At 38.6% G+C, this 24,823-nt stretch overlaps 2 protein-coding genes across 2 annotated transcripts; one reads left to right on the top strand and one right to left on the bottom strand.

The window, feature by feature from the left end:
• Positions 1-825: 825 nt before the first annotated feature.
• Positions 826-4,498, top strand: psmb3 (proteasome 20S subunit beta 3). The gene is made up of 6 exons (XM_022193362.2): positions 826-969; positions 2,143-2,327; positions 2,593-2,700; positions 2,843-3,020; positions 3,462-3,556; positions 4,377-4,498. Exons 1-6 carry the CDS (start codon positions 967-969, stop codon positions 4,423-4,425), a joined length of 618 nt encoding a protein of 205 aa, XP_022049054.1. The 5' UTR covers positions 826-966; the 3' UTR covers positions 4,426-4,498.
• A 1,097-nt stretch (positions 4,499-5,595) lies between these two features.
• On the bottom strand, positions 5,596-23,023 carry LOC110950649 (phosphatidylinositol 5-phosphate 4-kinase type-2 beta). The gene is made up of 10 exons (XM_022193361.2): positions 22,407-23,023; positions 20,015-20,112; positions 16,941-17,037; positions 16,663-16,815; positions 15,383-15,529; positions 13,569-13,607; positions 13,006-13,119; positions 9,115-9,376; positions 8,610-8,713; positions 5,596-6,705 (listed from the first exon to the last, which is right to left on the bottom strand). The coding sequence occupies exons 1-10, from the start codon at positions 22,548-22,550 to the stop codon at positions 6,625-6,627; spliced, it is 1,239 nt and encodes a 412-aa protein (XP_022049053.1). The 5' UTR covers positions 22,551-23,023; the 3' UTR covers positions 5,596-6,624.
• Between the last annotated feature and the right edge of the window lie 1,800 nt (positions 23,024-24,823).

Here is a 24,823-nt window from a genome sequence, read left to right as displayed (position 1 = left end):
TCACTTTATTTTACAAGGTTTATGTAAAACTCCGGTAAAAACACTAACCACATTTTGTAAAACAAAACAAAAACACTCCAAAAACCATCTGTACTCTTCAGTGCATTTGCCCAAATGCTCATGCAGCTGTGGCCAACAATCGCATGGAAAATTCAGGGACCTATCGGCTGAACTGCAGGCAGTGTTATGTTTAAACAGAGCAGATACGAAACAGAGACAAAGAGGAAAATAAAACATACTTCATCAACAAAATAAATGCAGCATTGTGTAAAACTGGTACACAGAGGAGCAAGCAGTTGGAAGACACATTCAGCATGTTGAAAGGTTAGAAAAATGTAAATTATGTTAATGCTGAGTCCATTTTTAATTTAAAAAATCTTACAAATTTAACTTTTTAATTATCTGTGGCGTTAGAATTTTGATATTCTGTACAGAGTATATTGCTGAGTTCTCTCATGGCTGTTCTGTTTCCATGGAGATGCAGCATTTTATATTAGAGTGAAAAATGAGCCCACATTGAGAAAAAATGTGACAGGAGCAACTAAGACGGCCAGTTCGGGAGGCTAGTCTGTCTGAATTTAAATATATTTTTTATTTCATTGTGTTGCTTACCATATTTGGTGGTTTATCGTTCATTAATAATAATTACCAGACAAGAAATTGCTGATTGAATACTTCACCCGGTGACAGTAAAAACTCCTCGTTTTAATTTCGCTTCCGCACAACTCAACCAAACTACCCAGCGCCGTTCGCCTCTGCTCCCACCAGCCAATGAGAGCACCGTTTTGCTCAGCGTGGTTTTCATTCAGCCAATGGCCGTTGCGTATTAGAAAAAGGTACGGTAGGGTGATCTCGATGTTTCTAAATCGTGTAGTCACTCTGGAAAGCTAATAGTCATTCACAACAGCGAAGTAGGAGCAGAGTTTTAAGTTCTGATCGTTAGGAAGAAACAGCAATACCTTCACAATGGTAAGAACGTCACACATTAGATCACAATGATTAGTTATTGGATAAAATGGTGTAAAATAACTTAATAAAGTTTACATTTATAAGGGATTGGCTAAGCTAACGATGGTAGCTAACAGGCATAGCAATTTAGGCTGCTGACTAAAGTTTTATAGCATTGACATGAAGAATTGACCGTAAACAATTGTTAACGCAAGGTTTTACAAGTTATTGCAGTTTACTTAAATGTTGAGACAAATGTAAAAAGGTAGCAATACAAAAGAATGTGCCGGTAGAAACCGGAAAGCTAACTACTTAGCTTACCTGAAGCTGCACTTGTGCTAATGCTGTTTTTTGTACAGTAATTTTATGTTTACTTGCTTTTCTTTTCTGAATTCACTTCCAACACAGGACCATTTCAGACATTGTTAGCTTTGCTAATTAAAGTAGTATTAAAATGTGTTGTTAACTGGATTTTCCAAAGCTGCTGTGAACAGCAAACTGACATCTACCAGCTACAGTTCTTTATGACAAAACGTTAATGTAAAGTTCCAGTGTGAATCGTTTTAGTCACTGTTCAGTATTTAAACCTGTACTGAAAACAATCCTGCCTAATTAAATTAATACATTTTGCTGCCTGTTAAAATGTCCATCACTCTATTTCACAGGTAGCCCAAATGGGGTTTTTAATGCTACACTTCCATTTTTGTTCTGTTATTGTTCTTTATTCCTCATAAAAGGGGTTAACTGTCATTTTGTCATCTGGAACTGGCTGTTTGTCAATAAAATGTGAGAAATGGTTAAGTTTAATGGTTTAGAGAAAATATCCATTTGAGATTTTGGTGGCAGGACTTGCAGATAAACTTGATTTGTGACATAATTTTTTGAAGTCCTGCTTCACTGTAATATTTATGTAATACATTTAAAACATGGAATTGAATGCAAAGGTATGTAGTTTACTGTCACAGTAGAGGAAAGAAAGTAGAACAATCACATTTAAGAAACTGCAATTAGAGACTTTTCTGCCCTTTAAAAAAAAAAAAGTCAAACTGATTAATCAGCCATCAAAACAGGTGATCCTCATTTATTCATTAAATCACAGCAGCTCTGTTTATTAGTTCACTGATTTATCAATATTTTTGCTGACAGTTTTTCTATGACTGATCACTTACCGCTCTCATCTCCTTCGTCATCCAGTCTATTATGTCCTATAACGGAGGGGCCGTCATGGCCATGCGGGGGAAGAACTGTGTGGCGATTGCAGCAGACCGGAGGTTTGGCATTCAGGCTCAGATGGTCACCACAGATTTCCAGAAAGTCTTCCCCATGGGAGAGAGGCTGTACATCGGGCTGGCTGGTCTGGCTACTGATGTTCAGACAGTGTGAGTGTGTCTAACCTCAGCATCAAATGACAACAAGTTCTGACTTCTCATATCTTAAGCATGGGTACAAAAAAAACAAATACAACTTTAGAAAAAACCTGGAGTCCATTATTTTGAGAGTCCTTGTTTCTGACAACACCTAAAATAGTGCTCAATTTATTTGTAATTAAAGTAGTATCCAGTGTAGAATCTGCTTAGACTGATGAATGCGTAGCTTCTCTCTGATTACACTGGTGGTAACTTTCTGTCTGTGTCTTGTGTGTAGGTCCCAGAGGCTTAAATTCAGACTGAATCTGTATGAGCTGAAAGAGGGTCGCCAGATCAAGCCCAAAACCTTCATGAGCATGGTGTCCAACCTGTTGTATGAAAGGAGGTGAGTGCACCAACATCTGCTTGTGCTTAGACACATTTTAGTGAAAATATGCCCCTTTTCAGACAGCTAAATTCTGTGAACGCTCATAGGGAAGTTAAAAGTGCTTAATGTATTTTGTTTTTTGTTTTTAAATTTTCACCAGGTTTGGGCCATACTACATCGAGCCTGTGATTGCCGGACTCGACCCCAAAACTTTTGAACCTTTCATTTGCTCCTTGGATTTGATCGGCTGCCCCATGGTGACGGAAGACTTTGTTGTGAGCGGCACCTGCTCGGAGCAGATGTACGGCATGTGTGAATCTTTGTGGGAGCCAGACATGGTCAGTATTACATAGTTTAGTCATGGAAGCTAAATGACAGTTATTGCAGACTATTTATATGCAAATGTGTCTTGTCTTAGTTTTGAAAATACCTCATAAGGTTCTTTGTTAGGAATCCTGCTAATGTGTGCATGTTTTTGTAGTAAAATGAAATTGGTATTAACCTCCCTATGTATAAAATTGTCACAGTTAACTGTTAGAATGATATTCCAAATAGAAGAAAAGTTTCTTTGAACAGCAAACTACTGTGTTCAACTTTAGACGATTATTACCTTCCAATTTTTTAATCTCAGATATGTATTTTTTGTTTATGCCACCTGTTAAAGACATTTCTTTTCCTGTAGAAAATGTGAGGCGAGCTTTGTTTTTTCTGGTCACAGGTATTTTTTAGTTAAAATTTTGAAAATGTTGTTAATCTGAACAATGTTACGGATCATGCAGGAACCAGAGGACCTGTTTGAGACCATCTCCCAGGCAATGCTGAATGCTGTCGACAGAGATGCAGTGTCTGGCATGGGAGTTGTTGTACATGTCATGTAAGTATGCACAGTTCTACACTGAAAGCAGTTAATACATCCACTTATCTACACTAGGGCTGCAACTCAGGACTGTTTTCACTAATCTTTAGGTTTATTCTCGATTAAATGAGTAGTTGTTTGGTCAATAAAATGTTGGTCAGTTGTTTTTAAAGACCTATCTGACGTCATAAAATGTCTTGTTTGGTCCCCAACCCAAAGATAATCAGAAAAACAGCTGGAATCAGACTTCCTGTTCCTAAAATAGAACTCAAACTAGTGGACTGATGATCAAAATACTTGGCAAGTCATTTTGATAGTTGACAACTAATTAATAGTTACAGTTCAGTCTAACAAGGCATTTTATATTTTCTATATGCCTGTAAACGCGATAGTGTTTCAACTAGCGAATATTATTATTGATTAATCTATCAAATGTTGTTGTTTGGTTAGAAAATTACAAAAAATGTCACCCAGTGTTTCCCAAAGTTCAACTTACAAATATTGTATTTTGTCTATAACATAAAAGTATCCAGTTAAGCATCACCCAGGAGCAAAGAAAGCAGAAACTATTTCCATTTAAAAAACTGCAATCAGTGAATATTCACTTTACATTCAGTAGTTTACCATTAATCGTTGCATTCGACACGTGTTGTATACACCTGTAAACACGACCTCTGGCACATTTTCTGCTTTTATTTTTTGGTCGTGAGCAGCTCCAGAACTCTGGTGACCTACAGCTCAGTACTGTACCTGAATGCCTCCTGTGTAAAAGTGCTGTCAGCTGGACTCACAGGTCTGCAGTTCGTTGTTGGTTTATTGATTTTCTTTTCTCTTTCAGCGAGAAAGACAAGATCACCACACGAACCCTGAAGGCCAGGATGGACTAGAGCTTCGGTTTCTGCCTGCACTTCACAGACACGGATGTTTTGTATAAAAATAATAAACAATGCCTGTACTGTCTTTTTTCTTTCTTAATTATATTGTTCAATAAACAAACATAGGGTGAAACAAAATGACTCGTTATTGTAGCAAGAACTTCAAAATTCTTGCTGCAACCTTTTAGATGTGTCATATGAACTTAATTCAACGCCCTGCACCAAAGAACTGACTTTAATATCTAAAAAAAATTGCAGGATGCACACATTAGTTAGCTAACATATTATGTGCTCTGGATCTTAAAAAGTGACAAGGTGCAGCCAGAGCACTGAAACTGCTTTGGTCTCAGGTAATGAAAAGCTATCGATATTTCTTTTAAATAACTGACCTCTCTGTAGCTAAAGGATTCTGTCTATAATAATGATAATCTTCCTCGTTAAATAAAGGAGTGTAAATCAGCCATGTATATCCAGAATTACATATTAAAAGCAGCAGTTTATGGTCCAGTGTCTGAGTGTTTAGGACGCGTACCAGATATTCCAAGCTGCAGAGCTCCGGTTTGAATCCTGGCTGTAATACTGCATGCGATTTCTGCTGCTCTTTCCTGTCCTTGTCTGCACTGTTCCTGTCAAAATAAGAGGCAAAGACACCTGAAAATACATCTAATAACAGTTGTTCATTGATTAATACTGACAGAATTCAGCTTGGGCCTAACTTTGTTTTTCCTTTTACATTTTTCAAAGCCTTCAAAATCTGAGGGATTTAGATGTGTTTGTGAATTGGACATGAAGAGAAGTTTTTGAGCTGAATTTGACTGAAACTGAAGTTTTAATGATCTCTGTTGCTTCAATTTTAGACTGAGTGACTTTTTAATCTACTCACTAACCATTCCAATACTGCTTTGTTACACATGAAAATCTTTTGGACATAAAGAAAAAGAACGTTCTCTTATAAGCTTTTCCCAACTATTTCTCAGTTCTCCTCAGCTGACAGCTAAATATTTTTAGCCCAACCACTGCTACAAGGCCAGAAACGACACTCGAGATGGCAACAGAAGCAACAAAGCGTTTTTAAAAACCAATCCTCCTAAAATATAAAATTAAGAATTGTATTATCATTACTGGCGTGTCGACACAAGCTCCAGAGCGGAGAAGAAACGAGCGCAGCCAAAAACACAAAAACAAGATAAAACTCCCTTTAATATGCAATGAATCATTTTCAAGTAACCTTTTTCCTAATGTCTGTTGGTAACAAAACAATACTGTATACAAACACAAAATTGCTACATTAATGTAAACAAGATATAAAAATGATCCTTATGGTAATAAAACAAGTATTTGCTGCAGAATTCCCCTTTTTATGTAAATTTTTTTCTTAGACCAACCTCCACCAAGCTCATGGTTAAAATTTTCAGAAATATCCAAAAACAATATGGCAACATAACATTCAAACACCGATTTTTTTTTCTCTTTTTTGTTGTTTTCGTCATAACACTCAAAAGTTCAGTGGTTTGATGTTTCGACTGGTGGAGTCTCATGTACACGTCAGCCATGCATTTTTGATATTGCATTCATTTACTTAATACACCATTATATATTAATGTGTTTATCCCCTGTCATTCCAAATTTGTCTTTTTTTTGTTGTTGCTGAGAGAGAAGCCTGATGGCGACTGTCGAAGAAGTTTGTCATGCAATCTGACCATTCTGCATCTGTGTTTACATTGGTGTGTGCACGCATGTGTGTTTGTGTGTCTAATAGAAATCATAAGAACAACAACAACATGAACAGAAACCGAAGAGACTCTACTAACGGACTGTTAACTGCTGAAGCTGACACACTCGTTCAAGGCATTAGTGAGACAGTTTCCGTGCTGGCGTGAGGAGCAACAAGGTGGCTGAGGAGGACATTTTTTAAAAAATAGGACAGGGAGATTATAAGGATCCAGATTAGGTGAGGGGTTTTCACAAGTTTGAGGAGGCGGCGGTGGCGGAGGTGGTGATGTGGGGACTGTAACAGGCTGGATGAGTCCGTCCTGCCAGGCTGCTGCCAGCTGTGGGAGGACGCTGGAAGTTTTTTTTTTTTCTTTTAAAAGAGAGCAGAGAGAAAGAGGCGGAAGGGAGACGGACCTACACCGAGGTGCAGGAGGAGAGAAATAAGTAAGTGGCGTTTGACAGATCTATGACGAGAACTGGCTGGGCTGGGAGATGAGTCTATGATAAAATGTTGGACATGAACTCGTAGAATCGTTTGGAGTACTGCTCCGGGTTCACTGTCGAGATCTCGGCCCCCGCCTGAGGAACAAAAAGAGAAAATATGATCAAGACCAACAATGTTTGTTTTTAAAAGCTTCAATCAACATTTTTCATATTGATTTGAAGAATTTTCTAGGAATTCTGTAATTACAGCTTCTAAAAGGTGAATATTTTTGCTTTCTTTCCACAGCTATGAAAGTGAAATTCTTTGGATTGAGAACAAAAACACAAAAATGTGTCATTTTGAGCTTTGGGAAATGCTGATGCACATTTTTCACCATTTTCTGACATTTTATTAACCAAACAACATAACTGATGAATCGATTTATCAAAAGAAAAATAATGGACATATTACTGTGTAGTACAGAATACTTTGGAATATATATTTTTTTCAATTCTTTCAAAACTGTTAAAAGCAAACAAAGAAACCCTCTCTTCCATGTCAGGCTTAGAAAATAAATAGTAAAACAGTGCAGCTTCTCACACCCCTTACCATGTGTGAAGATGCCATTAGAAAGGGATTAAAGTGTCTTGAACTAATCAGGATTGTGCTTCAGTATGACGACACACTGAAAACAGAAATTAGGCCCTCGGTGCAGAGGTAGGTGTCTGCTTTTCATGAGTCATAAATTAAGTGTTCTAATATGTAGACCGTTTAGACTTCATACAGAATTTCAAACAACGTGAGAGCTGATTTCAGTGATGAGTGACTTTTAAGCTTGAGATAACATGAAACAGACTAGACGGAAAAAGAATGATGGATCAAATTCTGGATTTCAAACCGTTTCTGGGCATTTTTGCTCACTGTGGGCTGATTTTTCACAAAATCCTGTAATGTATTAGAAACAGCACAACAATGACTAGAAGTAGAGAGAACTTAGAAATGTTTTCTGTTCAGTGTGACATAGTTGAATTTCTTTGAAGCTTTTATTTTACAAAAATTGAGAAAAACTGGCATCTATATGTTCAACATTTTTCCAAGTGCCCAAAAGGCATAACAGAAAATAACAGTTTTATCATGACTTATATAAAGTTCTGCTTCAGATGTATTAATCAGTTTTTTCTTGTACAGTTATATTTAATTGAGACCTAAAAACTTCAATGTATCCTGAGTTTAAATCAAGGTTGATTGAATGAATCAACAAACATGCAATCTGTGATTTTTTTGCATTGCAATCAGAAGAAATCATTTAATAAAAGTTGAATACATTTAAAATTAGATTGCATGGAGCGCATTCAGCAAAGCTAACAAAAGTATCGCTGCAAAGCGCACACATACAGTTGGAATCCCTGGATTTAAAGAGAAATGTCTTACAGTGAAGGCTGAGTTTTTATTTATCCAAAACCGAACCTTATTTTCGAAGCAGCTGATAACAGCACGCCTCAAAGGAAGACTGCAGCTGAAGAAGCACACCTTTAGACTGCAAGCACTGCTGTATTTGAAAGGGCATTTCAGTGAATACATTTTAAATGTGAAACAATTCTTCCCAGAGTCATACAGTGTGTTTGTAAAGTTGTATGAATGAATGAATGGACTTGCTCTTATATAGCGCTTTACTACTCAGAGTACTCAAAGCACTTATACAACAATTGCTTCCATTCAACCATACGCTCACACATTCTCACTCTGGGGCGGACAGAAGCATGGCTGCCAATCCGCGCCTACGGCCCCTCCGACCCCTCCGACCACCACCAACATTCACACGCATTCATACACCAGCAAGATGGGTTAAATGTCTTGCCCAAAGACACAACAGCACATGACTAGGCGAGAGCGGGAATCGAACCGCCGACCCTTCGATCATTGGACGACCCGCTCTACCACCTGATCCACAGCCGCCCCAGTTGTAAATGAATGTGCTGTGCATCTGCATTGTGGTAACTTCAGGCCTTTTCTTGTGGAGCCACAGATTGATGGATCGTGATGCAGTCTTAACACTCACCCCATGTTTCACAGTTTTGGCAGCATGTGCAGCTTTTTTCTTAGCGTCATAGTGCGTAAGGATGTCGATGATCGCCATGAAGTACACCTCCTTCTTCACAGCACCTGTCGCCAAAAAAAAAAAAAAAACAAGATCAGGAGGTTTTAGTTTTACCTGGAAAAAAAACTATCAAGGCTGCCTGCAATTTAACCTTCCTGCTCCACTGCTTAGTTTTGAATTCTTTGAGTAAAAAGACAATCTTCACTATCCCTGAGGGGCAATTCGTCCTACAGTCAGTAGTAAACAAAAACTACTGACTGTAGAAAACTACACTCTAAACCTCACAATAGACAAAAATAGTACTGTTAAAGGACAATGGTGGCAGAGGTAAATGGAAAATAAGTAAAAATAGTTAAGTTATATGCTGCATGTCTGGAAGTTCAGTCAATTTTCTACTTCCTTGGCCACATATCTAAACTACAGCTATGCTCAGTAAGTTGGTCGGGACAATAAATACGATGCTCACTGTCGTGGCTCTTGATTGCGTAAACGTCCACAGAGGGGTCGAACTCCCCGGGGCCGAAGAACCCCCCACAGTTGAGGGGGTTTCCGGGGCTGTCGGGAGGCGTGCCGAAGGAGCCGGTGAGCACGCCACCTCCCATCCCGTCGTTCTCGTACTCGTCCTCTTCGCCGCCGCCCTCCACATCCATCTCCTCCTGCTCTGCTCGCTCTACGTCATGGATCCCCACCAGGAGGCTGTAGTCCATGATCTTCAGGGTGGCCAGGAACTAAAACACAAACAGAGTACAGTTACTTTAATGTTTTACTGGCACATTTTGGGCTTCTGTGAGGCTCAAGAGTAAAAATTTACATGGTGACAGTCTTTCCTGTCAAAGTTTGACTTGATATCACACAAAATTAAGTGTTAGAGTGAGACAACTCATCTTTTTAAGGTTATTAAACTGAGGCGGACAACAGAAATCTTAGTTTAAATGTGAATTCACTGAGAGACAAAGGAACACAGTGACACTATCAAACTCTAGCGATGGGTTCTGCACTGGATTTCTGCAGGATTCACCTTTTGTAAGACCTGTTTTAAGACATGTAATATTTATTCACAGTCATTAATCAAAGAATGACAGAAAAGCTGCTTAAGTCTTTGCTGTATGCAACAACAATTCCTGGTAATATAATGAAGCAATCTACACGTCATGGTCACAGATAGGAAGCAGGTAACTGATTTAAAATTGATCCAATTGAGAATGAATCCAATGAGAGAATAAAGCGGTTTTCTGAAAACTGAGTCAATGAATTTTCCAACAACTGTGATTAGCAGGAGCTGTAATGTTTTTCTGAGGTGCTAAATGAAACACGCTCAGCTGTTGTGGCAGACTCATTGATGTAACGTCTTCTGACAGTCTGGAACCACGTTCAAAAAGTTAGAATGTAAATACATTCAACAAATGTTGCACATTAAACCGAACAGTCTTCACTGCTTTCTAAGGCTGAACCTCAGTTCAGTGCTTCATGTTTTCTGTCCTAGTATCTAAACTCTTTGGTAGAGAATGTGAGAGAATACTTTTATTCAGATTTTACTTTAAAGTAATATGAACACATTTCAATAGTTTTCCCTTTAAAATTTAACAAAAGATGCTGCATTTTTAAAAGTGAAATCAAGCAAGCATACAAACATTTAGCAAAATAAAGCAGAACTACAATTCAATAACTCTGTGCCACACACACATTTCAGTTGTCTCTGAAGCAAGAAATACCACATTTTTTAAACTCAAAGTAAAGGCGTCTTGTGGAATTGTGTTGCAATACAAAATTTATGTTTGTATTCAATATTATTCACCAAAATGCACACAATGAATGGCATTTCTTTCCTCATAAAACCTAACTGCAAAACTGAACTTTAAAAATTGCATTGTTTAATATTTGCATGGTAACACTCTTGTTCTGTGAGTTTTTCTTTTTTGCTAATGTGTCTCCTCGCTTACCTAAATCATGTCTTAACTCTCTCTCAGCCAGATGTGAGAGTGAAGGAAAGATGTGAAGACGGAGGAGATAAAGCTGCCAAATCAAATCTTTGGTTTCACAGCATCAGTATTAACCAAACCAAGTTACTTTTGATGTGCTGCACAGCGAGATCACCTGTTAAACCAAACCGACACCTACAAAGGTGCTGCATTTATACGTGGTGCTGTTTGACAAGACTTCTGCATACGATACACATGTATTTCCTCGCTCTTTGTGGTAATATATAGATCCTTGCTGGTGACATAAGGGAAGCAATGTCCACATGACAGCAGGAGAGAGGAAGCAGAAGTTAACACAACGAAAACCACCCAGTGGCTCCTTTCTGCATTTGTAGATGTCTAAAACTACTTGACTGCAGGAGTGTAGGGCTGCGACTAACAATTATTTATCAATTAATCCATTGACTATTTTTCTCATTAGTTGAAATGATTAATTGTCCTCCACAAAAAAAACTGATTAATATAAGTTAATTTCATTTTGCTGACTGTATGCTGTTGTATGATGCAGCCCAGTATGAAATATAAACAAACGTTTACAAATTCAAGTGCAAAACTGTAGCGTTAAACTTGCAACATAACATAAATAAAAAAGACAAACCCCTATTTAAGCGCCTGCTAAGTGCAACTCCAAAAGAAATCCAAGTTTCTTTTATACCGTTTGCAAGTAAAATGCTTAGTCTGCATATTAAACGGTGCAACATGGATATAGAAAACTTAAAAGCATCTTTTCTTCTTATTATGTAGTTGTTCTCTGATTCTGGTAGTAGCTTCGAATTCTACATAAATAGAACCTACTTCACAGCCGTCACCTTTGACTCGTGTGTTTGGGGATTTTATCGGACAACGTCGCGGTTTTAAAATCTGGATTTTAGCCGCAGAGGAGCATCTTGAAGTGACGTCTGGTTAACATTAAATAACATTCCAGCACTATTTCAAACCAATTCTGCTGTCTGACAAAAGAAACTGAATAATATGCAATTGAGGACAGCATGATTGGGAATTCAGCTGGATTAAAATGCAGCGTATGTGAATGCAGAGTGCAGAAGAAGCAAAGCACCTCTGTGCCGAAGGGCCTTTGCGTTTCCTCTTCAGGTGTTGGTGCTGTTGTGGTCTGAAATTCAAACTCTGCAATGTGCACACACTAAATTTTTGCTCTGCGATAATCTCAAGTTTGCCCAGACTTTTAAAGCCTTTCAAACATTTACTGCATTGAATCGGACTTTGCTGCAGTCGTCATTGTGTAAAACTGAAGCTCTGACTGCAGCTGATCGATGACTGGAGCCAAAAAAGACACATCAAGACACAACAATAAGAAAATATTGATGTTTATGTATCGATTTTGCCGTCAAATAGAAACAGCAAACACCAAAATTGGGACCCACTTAAAGAGAAACAGTTCCACCAGTGAAAGACTCCACTCCACTCAATGCAGTATCAAAAAAACTGATACACAAAAACAGTAGTTCACAACAGTAGTTACAGTAAATCGCACATTTGAGCAATAAATTGAATGAAGAAATTAAATAATATCCTCACTTAAAGTTGTAGGGAAATACTGAACCTAACGATAACTTCTATGATCAATTAGTGATATGTATAAATAGCTTTAGTCCAAATCAAATGATATTAAATTTACGACATTAAACAGAAACACAAATAGTTTAGATCCTTATCTGAATTAGATGCTGCCCCCTTTATTTTATTTTTGTCATTATTTTTTCTTTTTAATCATTTTTAGTTCTACATATTTCCATTATTACTTCAAATATATAGTCAATGTAAACGTGTTTCCCTATCTTTTAATTTCAACACATTCTTTTTTTAGTGCCGTTTCGTTTGTTTATACCTTGGTCACGTCATTATAATAGGCTGTTTATTCAATATTTCTTGGCTCCTACGTTTACAAAAATGTGAAAAACTGTAATACAATGAAAGTCATTTACAATTTTTTATTCCTTGAAGTAGCAGAGAATATTTGTAAAACAATAATATTTATTATTAATTACATATTGGCTTAAACACAGTGAAGAGAGTGTGATTTTTTTAAGAAATTGCTTGTAAAAATGTGTTTTTAAATCATTGACAGTTCTTCATATTTCTTTCATTGCTTCAAAAAAATCCCCAGAAAACCAGACCATGCATCTCTATCTCTTAATTTAAACACATTTGTTCATGTACAGCTCCACAGCACTCCTAGTGGTCAAAAACTCCACACAGAACGTCAAAACAAGCCATAAAAATCTGTAAAACTAATTTGGATTTTCTCAGTATCGATGGTATGTGCAGAGAGATACATAGAATAAAGCTCTCAGTTAATTTTGCTGTAAAACTGTTCAGTTCTTCAGCAGAGAAGGTAAAAACTTGAATATATTTCTTACCTCGACATCCCTTTTTAGCTTCTCCAAAAAGTACTTCTTGTTGTCGTCTCCTATCTGCAGCTTCTGGCCTTCATTCAAGAAGTCGTTGTCTTTAAAAGTGGGGAGCTCTTTAGCCTGGAGAGAAGAAACAATATCACTAAACAGCTGCAAGAAACATTTCAGTTTTACAGGTTTTATGTTCAAACCAAATCTGTTTTATTTGGTTATTAAACTTCCAGAGGTCCAGGAACCACACCTACATCTGCAGCTGTTGCAGGATTCAGAGCGTGCGACTATTCATACAGTCATAATTATTATAATATGACAAGAGATTAAGGTCAGAATCAACAGTGGTCCTTAAATGTCTGACTAGACGGTGAGACTTAATGACCGTCTACTGACACACCAAACAAGCGTGTTATGCTCTGGCAGCATGAGGCACGAGGTTCTACTAGAATACATCTGCTTACTTATAACTACTTAATTTAGCCGTCATTTGACAAGTTTGCTGCTGGGCTGAGCTCGGGGCGGCTATTTCTGTCCCATCATGTCAGCAGCCGTCAGCGCACAGATAGAAAACTCACCTTCTCCTTGTCGCTGGCTTCCCTTGAGACCGTAGAACCCTGAAAAAATAAGAACAAAAATAGAATTAATTGAAAGCGGCGCAGGATACATCAGAGGAATCGTTAGCATACTATCCACTGAAACTGAGACGGCGTCTTCTTAAAACTGTCAGGCTAGAAAGCGAAGGATGTTTTCTCCAGAGGGTTCTTGGCAGGAGAAAAGGCGTGTGCGCTGAAGGATTTTTTCTTTTCAGTGTGCTGCACTCAAGTCTACTATAAATCATAATCTTCAGTGCAAACTGAGAATTATCAGGCTTTACTGATGACCTGGATTTATAATCTCCTGCAAGTACACCACAATGAACCTTTCACTAATTAAATTCCCTGACAAAATGATACCTGCAAGACGTATGGAGGCTCTAAACATTTAAAAAAAAAAGTAAGGGACCAAGTTCTCACTTGCTTTGTAAAGAGAACCAGGGATTTAAAGATCAGCCAAAAAAAAAAAAAAAAAAAAGAATTGGACATCGTAACAATGCAGTTTTCCCCCCCATTCAGAATAGGCCTTTAGTAGGCAACTCAAGTAAAATCCAGTTAACACCTCATTTGACAGAAATCAATACTTCTTCCTGTTATTTCTGATCATTTAATTAACAAAAATGTTTACTATGTTTGAGTGAATGAAGGCCCAGTCAACAAAACTGGCTAAAAATTTATTATGCTTTCATTCTCAGTTCTTATCTCACCTATTTTTTCTGTTGGGGATTTTACTTCGGAGGAGTGCCTGTTTAAAAATTTGTCTATGCAAGAAAAACCCTGCAATAAGTCAGTAATCATTAAAAAAAATCAGCTACTCAAAAATACAACAGTATGTTTAAAAAGACTACAGCAAATTACATATTTAAGCAATAAAGTGAAAAACATTTAGATAATACCCTTACATTACAAATTTGTGAAAACTGAGACTTTGGTTGTGTACAATTTAATGTGATTATTTACAGTTTTACGGTTTGTTTGTTTTATAGTTAACGTGTAAATCAATATACAATATCCAGTGAATTCACCAGTTATTACTGGTAATCTAACAAAACAGGAAAAATCTATAAAATAACAGTTAAAAATTATTGTCAATTTTCAGTCCTTAAAATACATAATTTCTCTTTCAAAGAGCATTCAGTATCTGCAAAAGTAATGACACTGCTGCTGATTTAAATACAGCAAAAAAAAACAAAACAAAACAGTGGGTCAAATGTTGTAAAAAGACCAAACTTTTACTGAAAAATGAAATGCAAAAATTTCACAAAAACAGTAAAAATATGTCATATAACATACAAAACTCTTCTTTTAAATAACGGCGAATACTTGCAAAATAATGGCATTTTTGCTGATCTAAATATAGCAAAAACATTCAATCATTTTTCTTTTAAACAGAAACCAGTATCTGCAAAAATAAGGACATTTCTGCTGACTTTAATACAGTAAAAAAAACAGTGAGTCAAACATCGTAAAAAGAGCAAACTATTACTGTAATAAAAATAAAATGTAAAAATTTCACAAAAAAGTAAAATCATGTCACATAACATACAATTTCTTTTCTTTTAAATAATGGCAAATATTTGCAAAATAATCACATTTTGCTGATCTAATGTTGGAATGCTTTAGCCTGTATTTATTTTTCTTTTTACATTTAGCATGTCAATTAATTTTTGGTTTGTGATTTTATTAGTTATTATCTGTAATTTAACCAAACAAGGACAACCTGTAAAACAACAGTAAATTGTTGGGGGAAAAAAAAAAAAAAAAAAAAAAAGAGTTTAAAAATGATTGGAGTTCACCTTTAGGTCGTATTTGCGGTGTACAGTGAGGCGATGGCTGAATACATTCCGGGTCACCACCATGTACGTCTCCACTCCGTCCACCGTTAGCCTGTACATGCCCAGGAACTGAGGGAGCAGCGTGTTGCCATGACACTCCACTATAAACTGCAGACAACCAGGGAGAGTGTGGGAGTGAGGAATCAAATATACAGTATGAAGACTCATTAAAAATGACCTTAGCTCAGATCAATCGGCAGAGCTGCACAATTTATATGCATGTTTAACCCTTTGAACTCCAAGCAGTTTCTGGGTGTTTTGTTTTGCTTCCGTCTCATTTTTTCTCACTGTGGGCTCAATTTTCACTGCAATATAAAGTGCTGCACCTCTATGGAAACAGCCCAACGACGGCTAGAAGTGGAGGGAACTCTGTGTTTTCTGTGCCAGTATGACACAGTTAGAATTCCATAAATTATATATGGCATTATATTAATTATATATGGCTTTATAACTGCCTGTTGGAGCTACAGAGTCAGACAGACGGAACAACATTTTGGATTTAGAAAGCCTCATAGCTCAACTGGTTGAGCGGGCGGCTCATAAACAGGAGCTGGAGTCCCCGATACAGCAGCCATAGGTCCAAGTCCGACCACAGTCATTTGTTGCATGTCCTTCCCCCATTCTCTTCTCCCCACGTTTTCCTGCCTCTCTGCCCTTACAGCTATAATACAGGATAAAAAAGCCCCCCAAAATAACTTTAAGAAATGAATAACTAAAAAGTAGGCAACACAACATTCTTCTTACTCTTCAAAGTACCGTGAACGTCGGAGCTTTTCGATCCTCCAGCGTTCTCTCCCATCCCTAATCATTACAGACCTTTGACATAAAGGACACATTTTCAATTTTTTTATTGAATCTGCTTGGTGCAAATGTTCTTCTTTCTATTGGGTTTTCAAATGAGACATGTAGCATAGAGTGATGCTGATGAAATTTCACAACTACAAACTTAGACTTGGTGAAGTTTTCCAACTGAAAAGCATGTCGCAGATGAGGAGCTGACGAACCACCGTAAAGTTAAAAATCTGAATATTCTATTTTTACAGTTTGTATTTATGGTGAACTGTGGGTTACCAACACACCAGCAAGTTTTGGAGTTCAGAGGGTTAACTTCAGAACAACAGACAGAAATCTCGAACTATGTTCACTAGTTAATGCTCCTGAGTTTCTCTCCTATAATCCACTCTACATGTCCCCACATTGAAGATATTAAGGTGCTAAATCAGAAATCAGAGGGCCTCTACCTGATGATATTTCTTTAGGATGTTGTGCATCTCAGCGATGTCCTCACTGGACACAGTTTTGATTACAAAGCGGTGGTCGTAGCTGGAGAGGAAGCGGTTGCCAAAGCGACCCTGGGAGTCGCTGTTGAGCGGGGCGCTCCGGGTCAGAGAGTTCTGACAAAGAAAAGACATTAATACTTCAAAGCAGAAACTTCAAACTGCCACTAGAGGAGCTGGGAAATTTCATTTAATTTCATCCCATCAGCATCTGCTGGATCTTCTAGCTCCGAGCAGCTCACCTGGTAGTCCTGGTCATCGATGCAGAACCTCTCCCTCAGGTTCCTGAACACCATGGGACAGTACTCTTTGAACTTAAAGCGACTAGGCAGGTTTTCTCTGACAGACAAGAGGAAAAAAAAAAGTCAGAACCAGAAAGAGGTTCATCACTGAAAATGAGGAACAAACAAGACTAGCTGACTTCAGTCTGTTTGTAAAATGTTTGCTTTGTTCCGTTTGGATCCTAAACAGACCCAAACACAATGCAGAGTTGACATTTAACGAACAGTGAACAGCAAAGTGAACTCTACATCTCATTTTAATTTAGATTTGAATCTACAAAACTGACATTTTGTGAATTTAGACTCTTTTGCATTGACCTTCTATATTCATAGAGGAAAACAGCAGATAGAATTTATTTTGTTCACGCAAAGAAACACAAAATATATAATCACAAACAACAGCAAATCCGTACTATTAGGACTAAAATGACAAATTGTTAGTAATTTCTGCATCACTGCCGTGGTTATTTCATACTGAAGCCATGATATTGGCATGAAAGAACAGATAGAGTTGTGCTCAGAAATTTCTTCAACAGAACAGAGAAATATTTCAAAATATTCTGCAAATGTTTGTCCCCAGAGTCACAAACAGATTCAGGCAATAAAGCTTTGAAATACGCTGCCTCTTTCCCCTGGAATGAACCTCAGAAGGACCTGAAATAATCCCAACTACTTACTATGGGAGAATTAAAGTCAACTTTAAAGGCTCCAATAAATAGATATCTTGGTGAGTGTATTTTGAAACCATGTTTGCAATTCTCACTGTTTTTGTTTGATTTTTGTTGCATATTGCAGTTATATTTGCTGCTGTCTTGGTCAGGTCACTACTGAATAACGGCTTTAAATCTCAATGAGGCTTTTATCCGATTAAAGAGCCCAAATTCTGCACATTTTACAGGTTCATAATTGAATTTTTTGAGTCTTCCCAAAACATCTTATGTGTTCTGAGTTTTCTGCATTAAAGAATTGCTCCCTTTCGTGTGGATTTTGGGCTTTGCGAGGAGTTTTACACACACAAAACCACTATCGAGCAGACTAAAGGAAACACAAAACAGCAAAAAGCATCATACAGGCTCTTTGAATGAGGTATAAAATAATAGTAAATATATATCAGCAGCTGTAAAAGTAGTCTGGCAGGTTTGAAAGCATGAGACTTCGAGGCATTAAAGACCCCAAAGCATGTGCACCTAAACTGCTGCAGCATCAGTCACAGCAAAGTGCCACACTAACTTTTTCACTGGTAGCACTGCTGTGACCAACTTTCTTATTAAGTCGCACCTTCCACCTGGTCACAGGGAAAACATCACTTGCTGAACATCTGCTTTATCAATAGACCCTACATTTACCGGTGTTCCCTAAATGCCCCACAGTGCAGGCTGCGGTTGATGCTGCTCGGTGACTGTGGTGGACTCAGACAGGTGTTTGACCAAAGACTACTTTGAAAAGAGTAAAATAGGGCATTTTAATGTCACAACTGTCCCAGATGAAACTGAGACTTTTTTCGACTTGTGCTGTTTTCTATGAGCGGAAAAAACAGTGCAGATAGGTGCGGACTGTATGTCATGAGAAAAGTGTATATTTAAACGTACATACCACAGTTAATTTTGATCATAAAATGGTGGGAAGCTAAAATCATTATTGTGATTAATGTTCATATAATTTTGTGGCACTGCCTATTATAATTGACTTGATTGCTTTTTTCGTTCACTGATTCAGTATCTTTCAGTCTACAGCCTTGCTTTGGTCATCAGGTGTCTCCATCTCTACCAGCCGCCTCCTCTTTCCTTATTTTGTTTTTAAATAATCAGCTACAGACCACTGAAGTTATAAAAGCACTACTTTCCACCACATGTGCTGGTTAGAGACATTAAAACAGCTTCATGATCATCACACACACACTTGAAATTTCAATTCCAGCACTCTCAGAAAAAAGGTATTTAAAAAGACCTTTTTATCAGTATACAAGACCAAAGGGACACGTTCCTGTAGCTCGTAAAGAAAACACTGCACAGTCAGTGGTTCTACTCTGCTACTTCTACCACGAGGATGATTTGAAATGCAAAGCAGCTCAGTTAAGTGTCCAGCGGCGCTTTGACAGCAAGCTGTGCGAGTGTAACCTGAGCCTGCAAGAATATACACACCGTCTCATTATGGATTCACTCTGAACACAGCAAATATCAGGCTATTCGAAGGTCTGCTGCAGGGCTTTGGTGTGCAGGTGGACTGATCGATTGGTCGATACGCTCTCATCTGATCAAATCCTCATTGGCCGGACATTAAGGCGGAAAGTGCTACACCAACAGACGTCTTGGACTAATCTGGTATTTTTGGCAACAGGAGGAAGAAGACCACCGAAGAACACCCCCAAGTTTTCAAGCTTAAAGAAGTCGAGTGTAAACTTTGCAAACAGCAGTTTGGTTGTCGCAGCTGAACAAGCAACATGTGAGATCATCTAAAAACAGCAGCTAACTTGTCTGTTTTATTCCTCAATAGCTGAAATCATATGAATCTGTGCAGCTGCTCAACTCCCAGTCTGTTTCCGATATAAAACAACCAGGCTCAAATTATGCAATATGCTGCAGACCCTAGCTTTGTATGTTGATTTTGAATGTATTTAGGCTAATAAGGGGAGCACGTATACATCTCTCAGTGCTCTGTGGAACATGTAGTTAATCTACAGATAACGTGTAGATTTATTTCTCAGCCTCTAACTGATTATTTAGTTGAAGATTTCAGTCCACCAGGCCATTTTTTGGACTACAACCTTGGTCTGCTTTTGAATCTGTGAAAGGATCTAAAGGGTGCAAAACCAGTCATTTTTAACCAGAAAAACAGGCTTTATCCAGGTGTATTATCATACACTTTGAGAGTTTAATCAAAGATATACAAACATGCTTTTCTGAATAAACCTATCAATCACTGTGGCAGAAGGCGTTTTGAACTCTGGTGGAGGTTCGACCTTTTGTGTTTACTCCTGGGTTACAGATTTTGCCTTTGACATACTGCAGTGACAGTGCATGAGCTGTTGTACCTACTTGTTAAATAGGTGGTTGTCCACTTTGATCTTACTGTAGGCTTTAAAGTCATCTGGCATCAGCATAACTGGTACAGGCACATTACTTAACTCATTAATCTGGAGGAGAGAAGTGAGAAAGAGAGAAGGATGAGAAAAGAGAAGAGAGAAAAGTGCAAACAGCTGATCTTCACACAAACAGATTGCACTTTTTTAATAGAAATAACAGGAATCAAAGCAGCAATATTGGCTTTTGCAATTACAGGCTTAAAACAGACTCCTACGCAAAGTTCTGCTGTTGTGCAATCAAACAGATCTGGGCTCTAAACATCACAACATAAAGCATAACCCTGATAAAAAATATGCACAAGAATTTCATTTTGCCCTGAAATTCAGCTTGTTTATGCGACTACAGCTTGGTGCTTAAAAGCAGCACACATTGTCAGTTTAGTGTGACACATTCAGCCAAAGCTCTGAGTGTTTACCATCACCAATGATTAACTCTGGGACCAAAGAACACGCAGACAGTGATTCTTGCTGCTGCTGAGCCCCCAGACACTGATCTTATCTGCTGAAACTCGTCCAGAGCAACAGCTCACACTGATGAAGTTCACAAAAATCTCCATGCAGATTACTTTGATCACTAAAAACAGACAGCAAAGGGACAGTTCACAGTCATGGCGCTGGTTTACAAATACTGGCTCTGTGAATGCTGCTGTGATGTTCACAGCCAAACCGAAGTAAATGAATTAATCACAAGCTTTTACCTCTAGATAAACATTTCAGCCACTAAAGACAATTGAAATATCTTAAATTTCAAAACACGTTTTGCTCATAGTTTCTGAACTGGATTTTCAACAACTTAATCTAGTCTGGTAGCTTCCTTGTGCCTGGGGGCCTACGTGAATTCAGAGGTGCCCAGCAGAATCACATTCATCACAAAGAGCAGGCAAACAGTCCTTTAACAAATATGAAACCCGCTGTTCTGGTCAGTGACAGAGCATAGAGGTTCCTCAACTTAAATTTCTGGTGAATCAGTGGGTAGTTGTCTTGTTGGGGATTAACAGCATCAAACAGGTGGCGTAGAACATCACCTAAACACCAACCGACACTGTGCTGAAGTGAAATCCTCCAGCATCGCAGCGAGGGCGCGATTAAAAATGCATACAACTTCTGACTGGAAGAAAAAGAAGGCTTTGATGATAAGTCTGTTTGATGTCTTGAATCGGCTTCCCACCCACACCTCAAATCATCGGGCCTGTGTGCTGCACCCACACACCCACTGCCAAAGTTCACCCACTGAATACTGGAAGATGCTGCAGTGATAACCATATCATTAGCTGCTTCCTTAATTCGCCAGCAGTGTGCATTTTATTTGCAGCGTCACTTCATTTAACAGCCTGTGAGCGTTTGTAGTTTGAGTAAAGAAAAAAAATCCTTTCCGCAGCAGCAATTACTGATTTTCCAACAGACCCAAATACTACAAATTCATCTGGGCTAATCAGGCAATAACATATTTTAACTGACATGACAGACACCTTGCTGTGTCCGTGAAGCAACAATGCAGAACCAGCTGTTGTCCAAGTCAGCGCAAATCAAAAAACTTGACACAGTACATACTTGAGTGTCAGATCTGAGAGGCTGCTTTTCACGCCTCAATCAAACTATGCAAGAGTTCCTGCACATTAGGCAACAAAAGACCAAAGTGCTCCATCCATCACTGGTGTCCAAATCTGCCCTTCGCTGAGCTTTTCATAGCCACAGGCAGCCTCAGCCAAAAGTGAATGTGATAGATTTTCTGCTCTATTTATAGTGGAATGATGTGATGGGATAAACTGCAGTAGTTTGATGCAGGCGATCGAGCACAGGAGCAGCACAAATGCAAGGAGGGAGCAAGTTTATTTGAACAATGGGCACCAGGCTACTGTGTGCAGCTGGAAATCAGAGGAACCTGCTGCTCCGGCTGCCTGTCACACCCCTCCCACTCCACGCCTGCACCACAGCAGCAGCAGCAGCAGCTCACGACTTCTCCACACTTCAACATCCATGATTTCTGATTGTTATCCCAGTGCTGCCTGTGCAAACACACGACCTGCCGCAGATGTTGCACATTTTCTGAAAACTTAAAATCCCTGCAAAACGAGGTCTTCCAACACAGCAAACGGCGGAGAGCTACGGAGGCAGCAGCACAACAAACTGTAGCAAAACGGCCACTTCATTGCTCCTCACCCGGTCAGCAGATTAAAGTCCAAGCATACTGTCAAACATTAGGAGAATTTCAACGAAATAGAGAAAATACACGGCCGACTTAGAGCATCAAAGCTGGCTTGACAGATGAGAGCAGCTGGCTAACAAGCTAACAGGCTAGCTAAATCAAAACAGCAGCGTAAAGGAGACACTGGAGCGGTATTTACCGTATGGTTGACACCCCACATTAAAACGCTGAGAATGGGTTCGCTTGCACGGAATAATTTCACTTTCTGTCCTATAAAATGCTTCTTTTTCGTCTTGGTTTTGCTGGCGCTGACAGGCGCTGCGCTGGTGCAGTTGGATGACATGTCTCGGGAATTTAGGGTACGCAAGACGGCGCTCACTGTGGCTCACAACGGAAACAAAAATCGGGAATCTAAGAGCGTTTAAAAAGATCTATAAGTGCATCGTGCTCGTCGTCCAACTCGCAGCGGGTCTCTGGGCAGGATGACCGTGTTGTTGGGAGTCAGCGGTAGAGCATTTTGCGCCGTCACCACCCTTCCTCCTCCCGAACAGGCCGCGGTGGAGTCCACGGAGCAGCTAGCCGGCCATCGGGCTACAGCGCAGCCTCTCTCGGTTAAAAACGACCCGGAGCGGTGAACCGTCGCCGAGCGGCTCCTCTTCTGTCCCCTGGACGCCTGTGACCCGAAACTGGAGCGCTGCCGCTTTACTTGGAGGTGAGTAATCCCGTCATGATGAGCCTCAGATTGTTGTCAGTCGCCTCCAACCAGCGCTGCGTTCGGGGTCTCCTCAAGATGGCGTCTGTGCTGCACATCGCAGTCAACAGCGCCTCCAACAGGCCGCCATAGGAAGTGCAGGGGCTCCCACATTTTAACTACAGTCTGTAAGCTAACAGGCAGCCCCAACATTGAGTCTGTGGGAGATCTACTGACCAAAAAAACACAGCGGATGATTTATTTTTTTGTATCTCACCTTGTAATGACCTTATTATGCTAATTACACGGTTTATTCAGCATGCAAATCACAACAAACAAGTCAACTGAAGAACAGAAAGTGGTATTTAGGTGATTTTAATCCTTCAAAACTATGAGTTGTACTATTTGGTTTGAATAAACCTAGAAAAATTACAAATAGATGGACACAAAATAGTATTATGGGTAAAATAATCCTTTTAAACCACAACATGTTCGTTATAAAGTACTATTAGAGTGGAATAAGCCTTTTAAACCATAAGTAGTTGAGCAGAAAGTATTATTTTGGTGGAATAAACCTTTAAAATTGTTAGTACTTGGAAAGAAAGTAGTATTTTGGGTAGAAGAAACCTTTAAAACCATACCTTATTAGTTTGAAAATAGTATTTGGGTTGGAAAAAACATATAAAACTGTATTACTTAGACATAAAGCAGTATCTTGGGTAAAATAAGCCCTTTAAGCCACAACATGTTAGTTAAAAAGTACTGTTTGAATTGAATAAACCTTTTAAAGCACAAGTAATTGGGCAGAAAGTACAATTTCTGTGGAATAAACCTTTAAAATTGGAAATACTTGAAAAGAAAGTAGCATTTTGTGTGGAGTCAAGAAGTACTGCAGTAAAGCACTGTTTTAAAATGCCAACTACCTCTTTTTACTCATTATATTGAGCATCTACATGTGAGGATAACTCAGTCACATCTAAGAAAAAAAAAACAATAATGATGATATTACTGATGAGACAAAACACAGCCCATTTTTACGAGGACATGGAGCTTCAAAGACAAAAGTGTTAAAACACACTGATGCCATCAAGCTGCATTATGGGAAACACAGGATCCAGTGTTTTGGAACCTCTGTTGCTTTGAGATAGACCATTTTTCATGCAAGGGAATGCTGTACGTCACCCTCAACAAAAAGCAAAATAAGTAGAGGACTTTCACTTTGAAAAACTTCTGTATGTTCCTCATAAATGTCACAATACAGATGTAATGAAGGCACAAACCTCTGAATGAAAATTCACCAGAATGCAGGAAGTTAAGGGTCTAATGCTTACATTTTTTTAAGTTATGAAATATTTTAAAGCAGCTGCCTGAGCTACACATTTTTATCACAGCAACAAACTGATAAAACAGAGAGAATCCTCAGATATCTGACAGTCTGTGAATGCATCCTGTGTGACATGTTGTTCCATCAGGAAAATGAACCAAATCTAAGCTTAAAATTGAGGCATTTCATCAAAATGAGTTTATTCTGCACATCAAGAATCTACCAAAAAAACTAAAATATTTTATGGTCCTCAGTGCAAATAAGAAGATATTAGTGACCAACAGTCTCATGACAAACATTCAGAGACTTTTCAGATGAACTGCAGGATGTGTTTACACTGAGCAGAGAGGAGACGACGAGAGAGACTGAGAGGAAAATAAAACATACTGGATCAATAACATAAACGCAGCATGGCTCAAAAACAGTACACAGAGATACAAGTTATTGGAAGATACATTCAGCATGGTGAAACATCTTCCTACAGTTGATGTGCAGAGAAGAGTGTAGAGGTTGTAAAAATGTAAAGAGTAAAATATCTGCGGCATGTAGAGCCACCAGTTTTGTTCAGGTTTGGTAGCACTTGGAAATGTTGTACATGGCC

Source organism: Acanthochromis polyacanthus, chromosome 3, assembly GCF_021347895.1.
Source record: "Acanthochromis polyacanthus isolate Apoly-LR-REF ecotype Palm Island chromosome 3, KAUST_Apoly_ChrSc, whole genome shotgun sequence".
NCBI lineage: Eukaryota > Metazoa > Chordata > Actinopteri > Pomacentridae > Acanthochromis > Acanthochromis polyacanthus.
The sequence above is the reverse complement of the archived record's forward strand: the minus strand, read 5'-3'. Positions and strand labels throughout refer to the sequence as shown.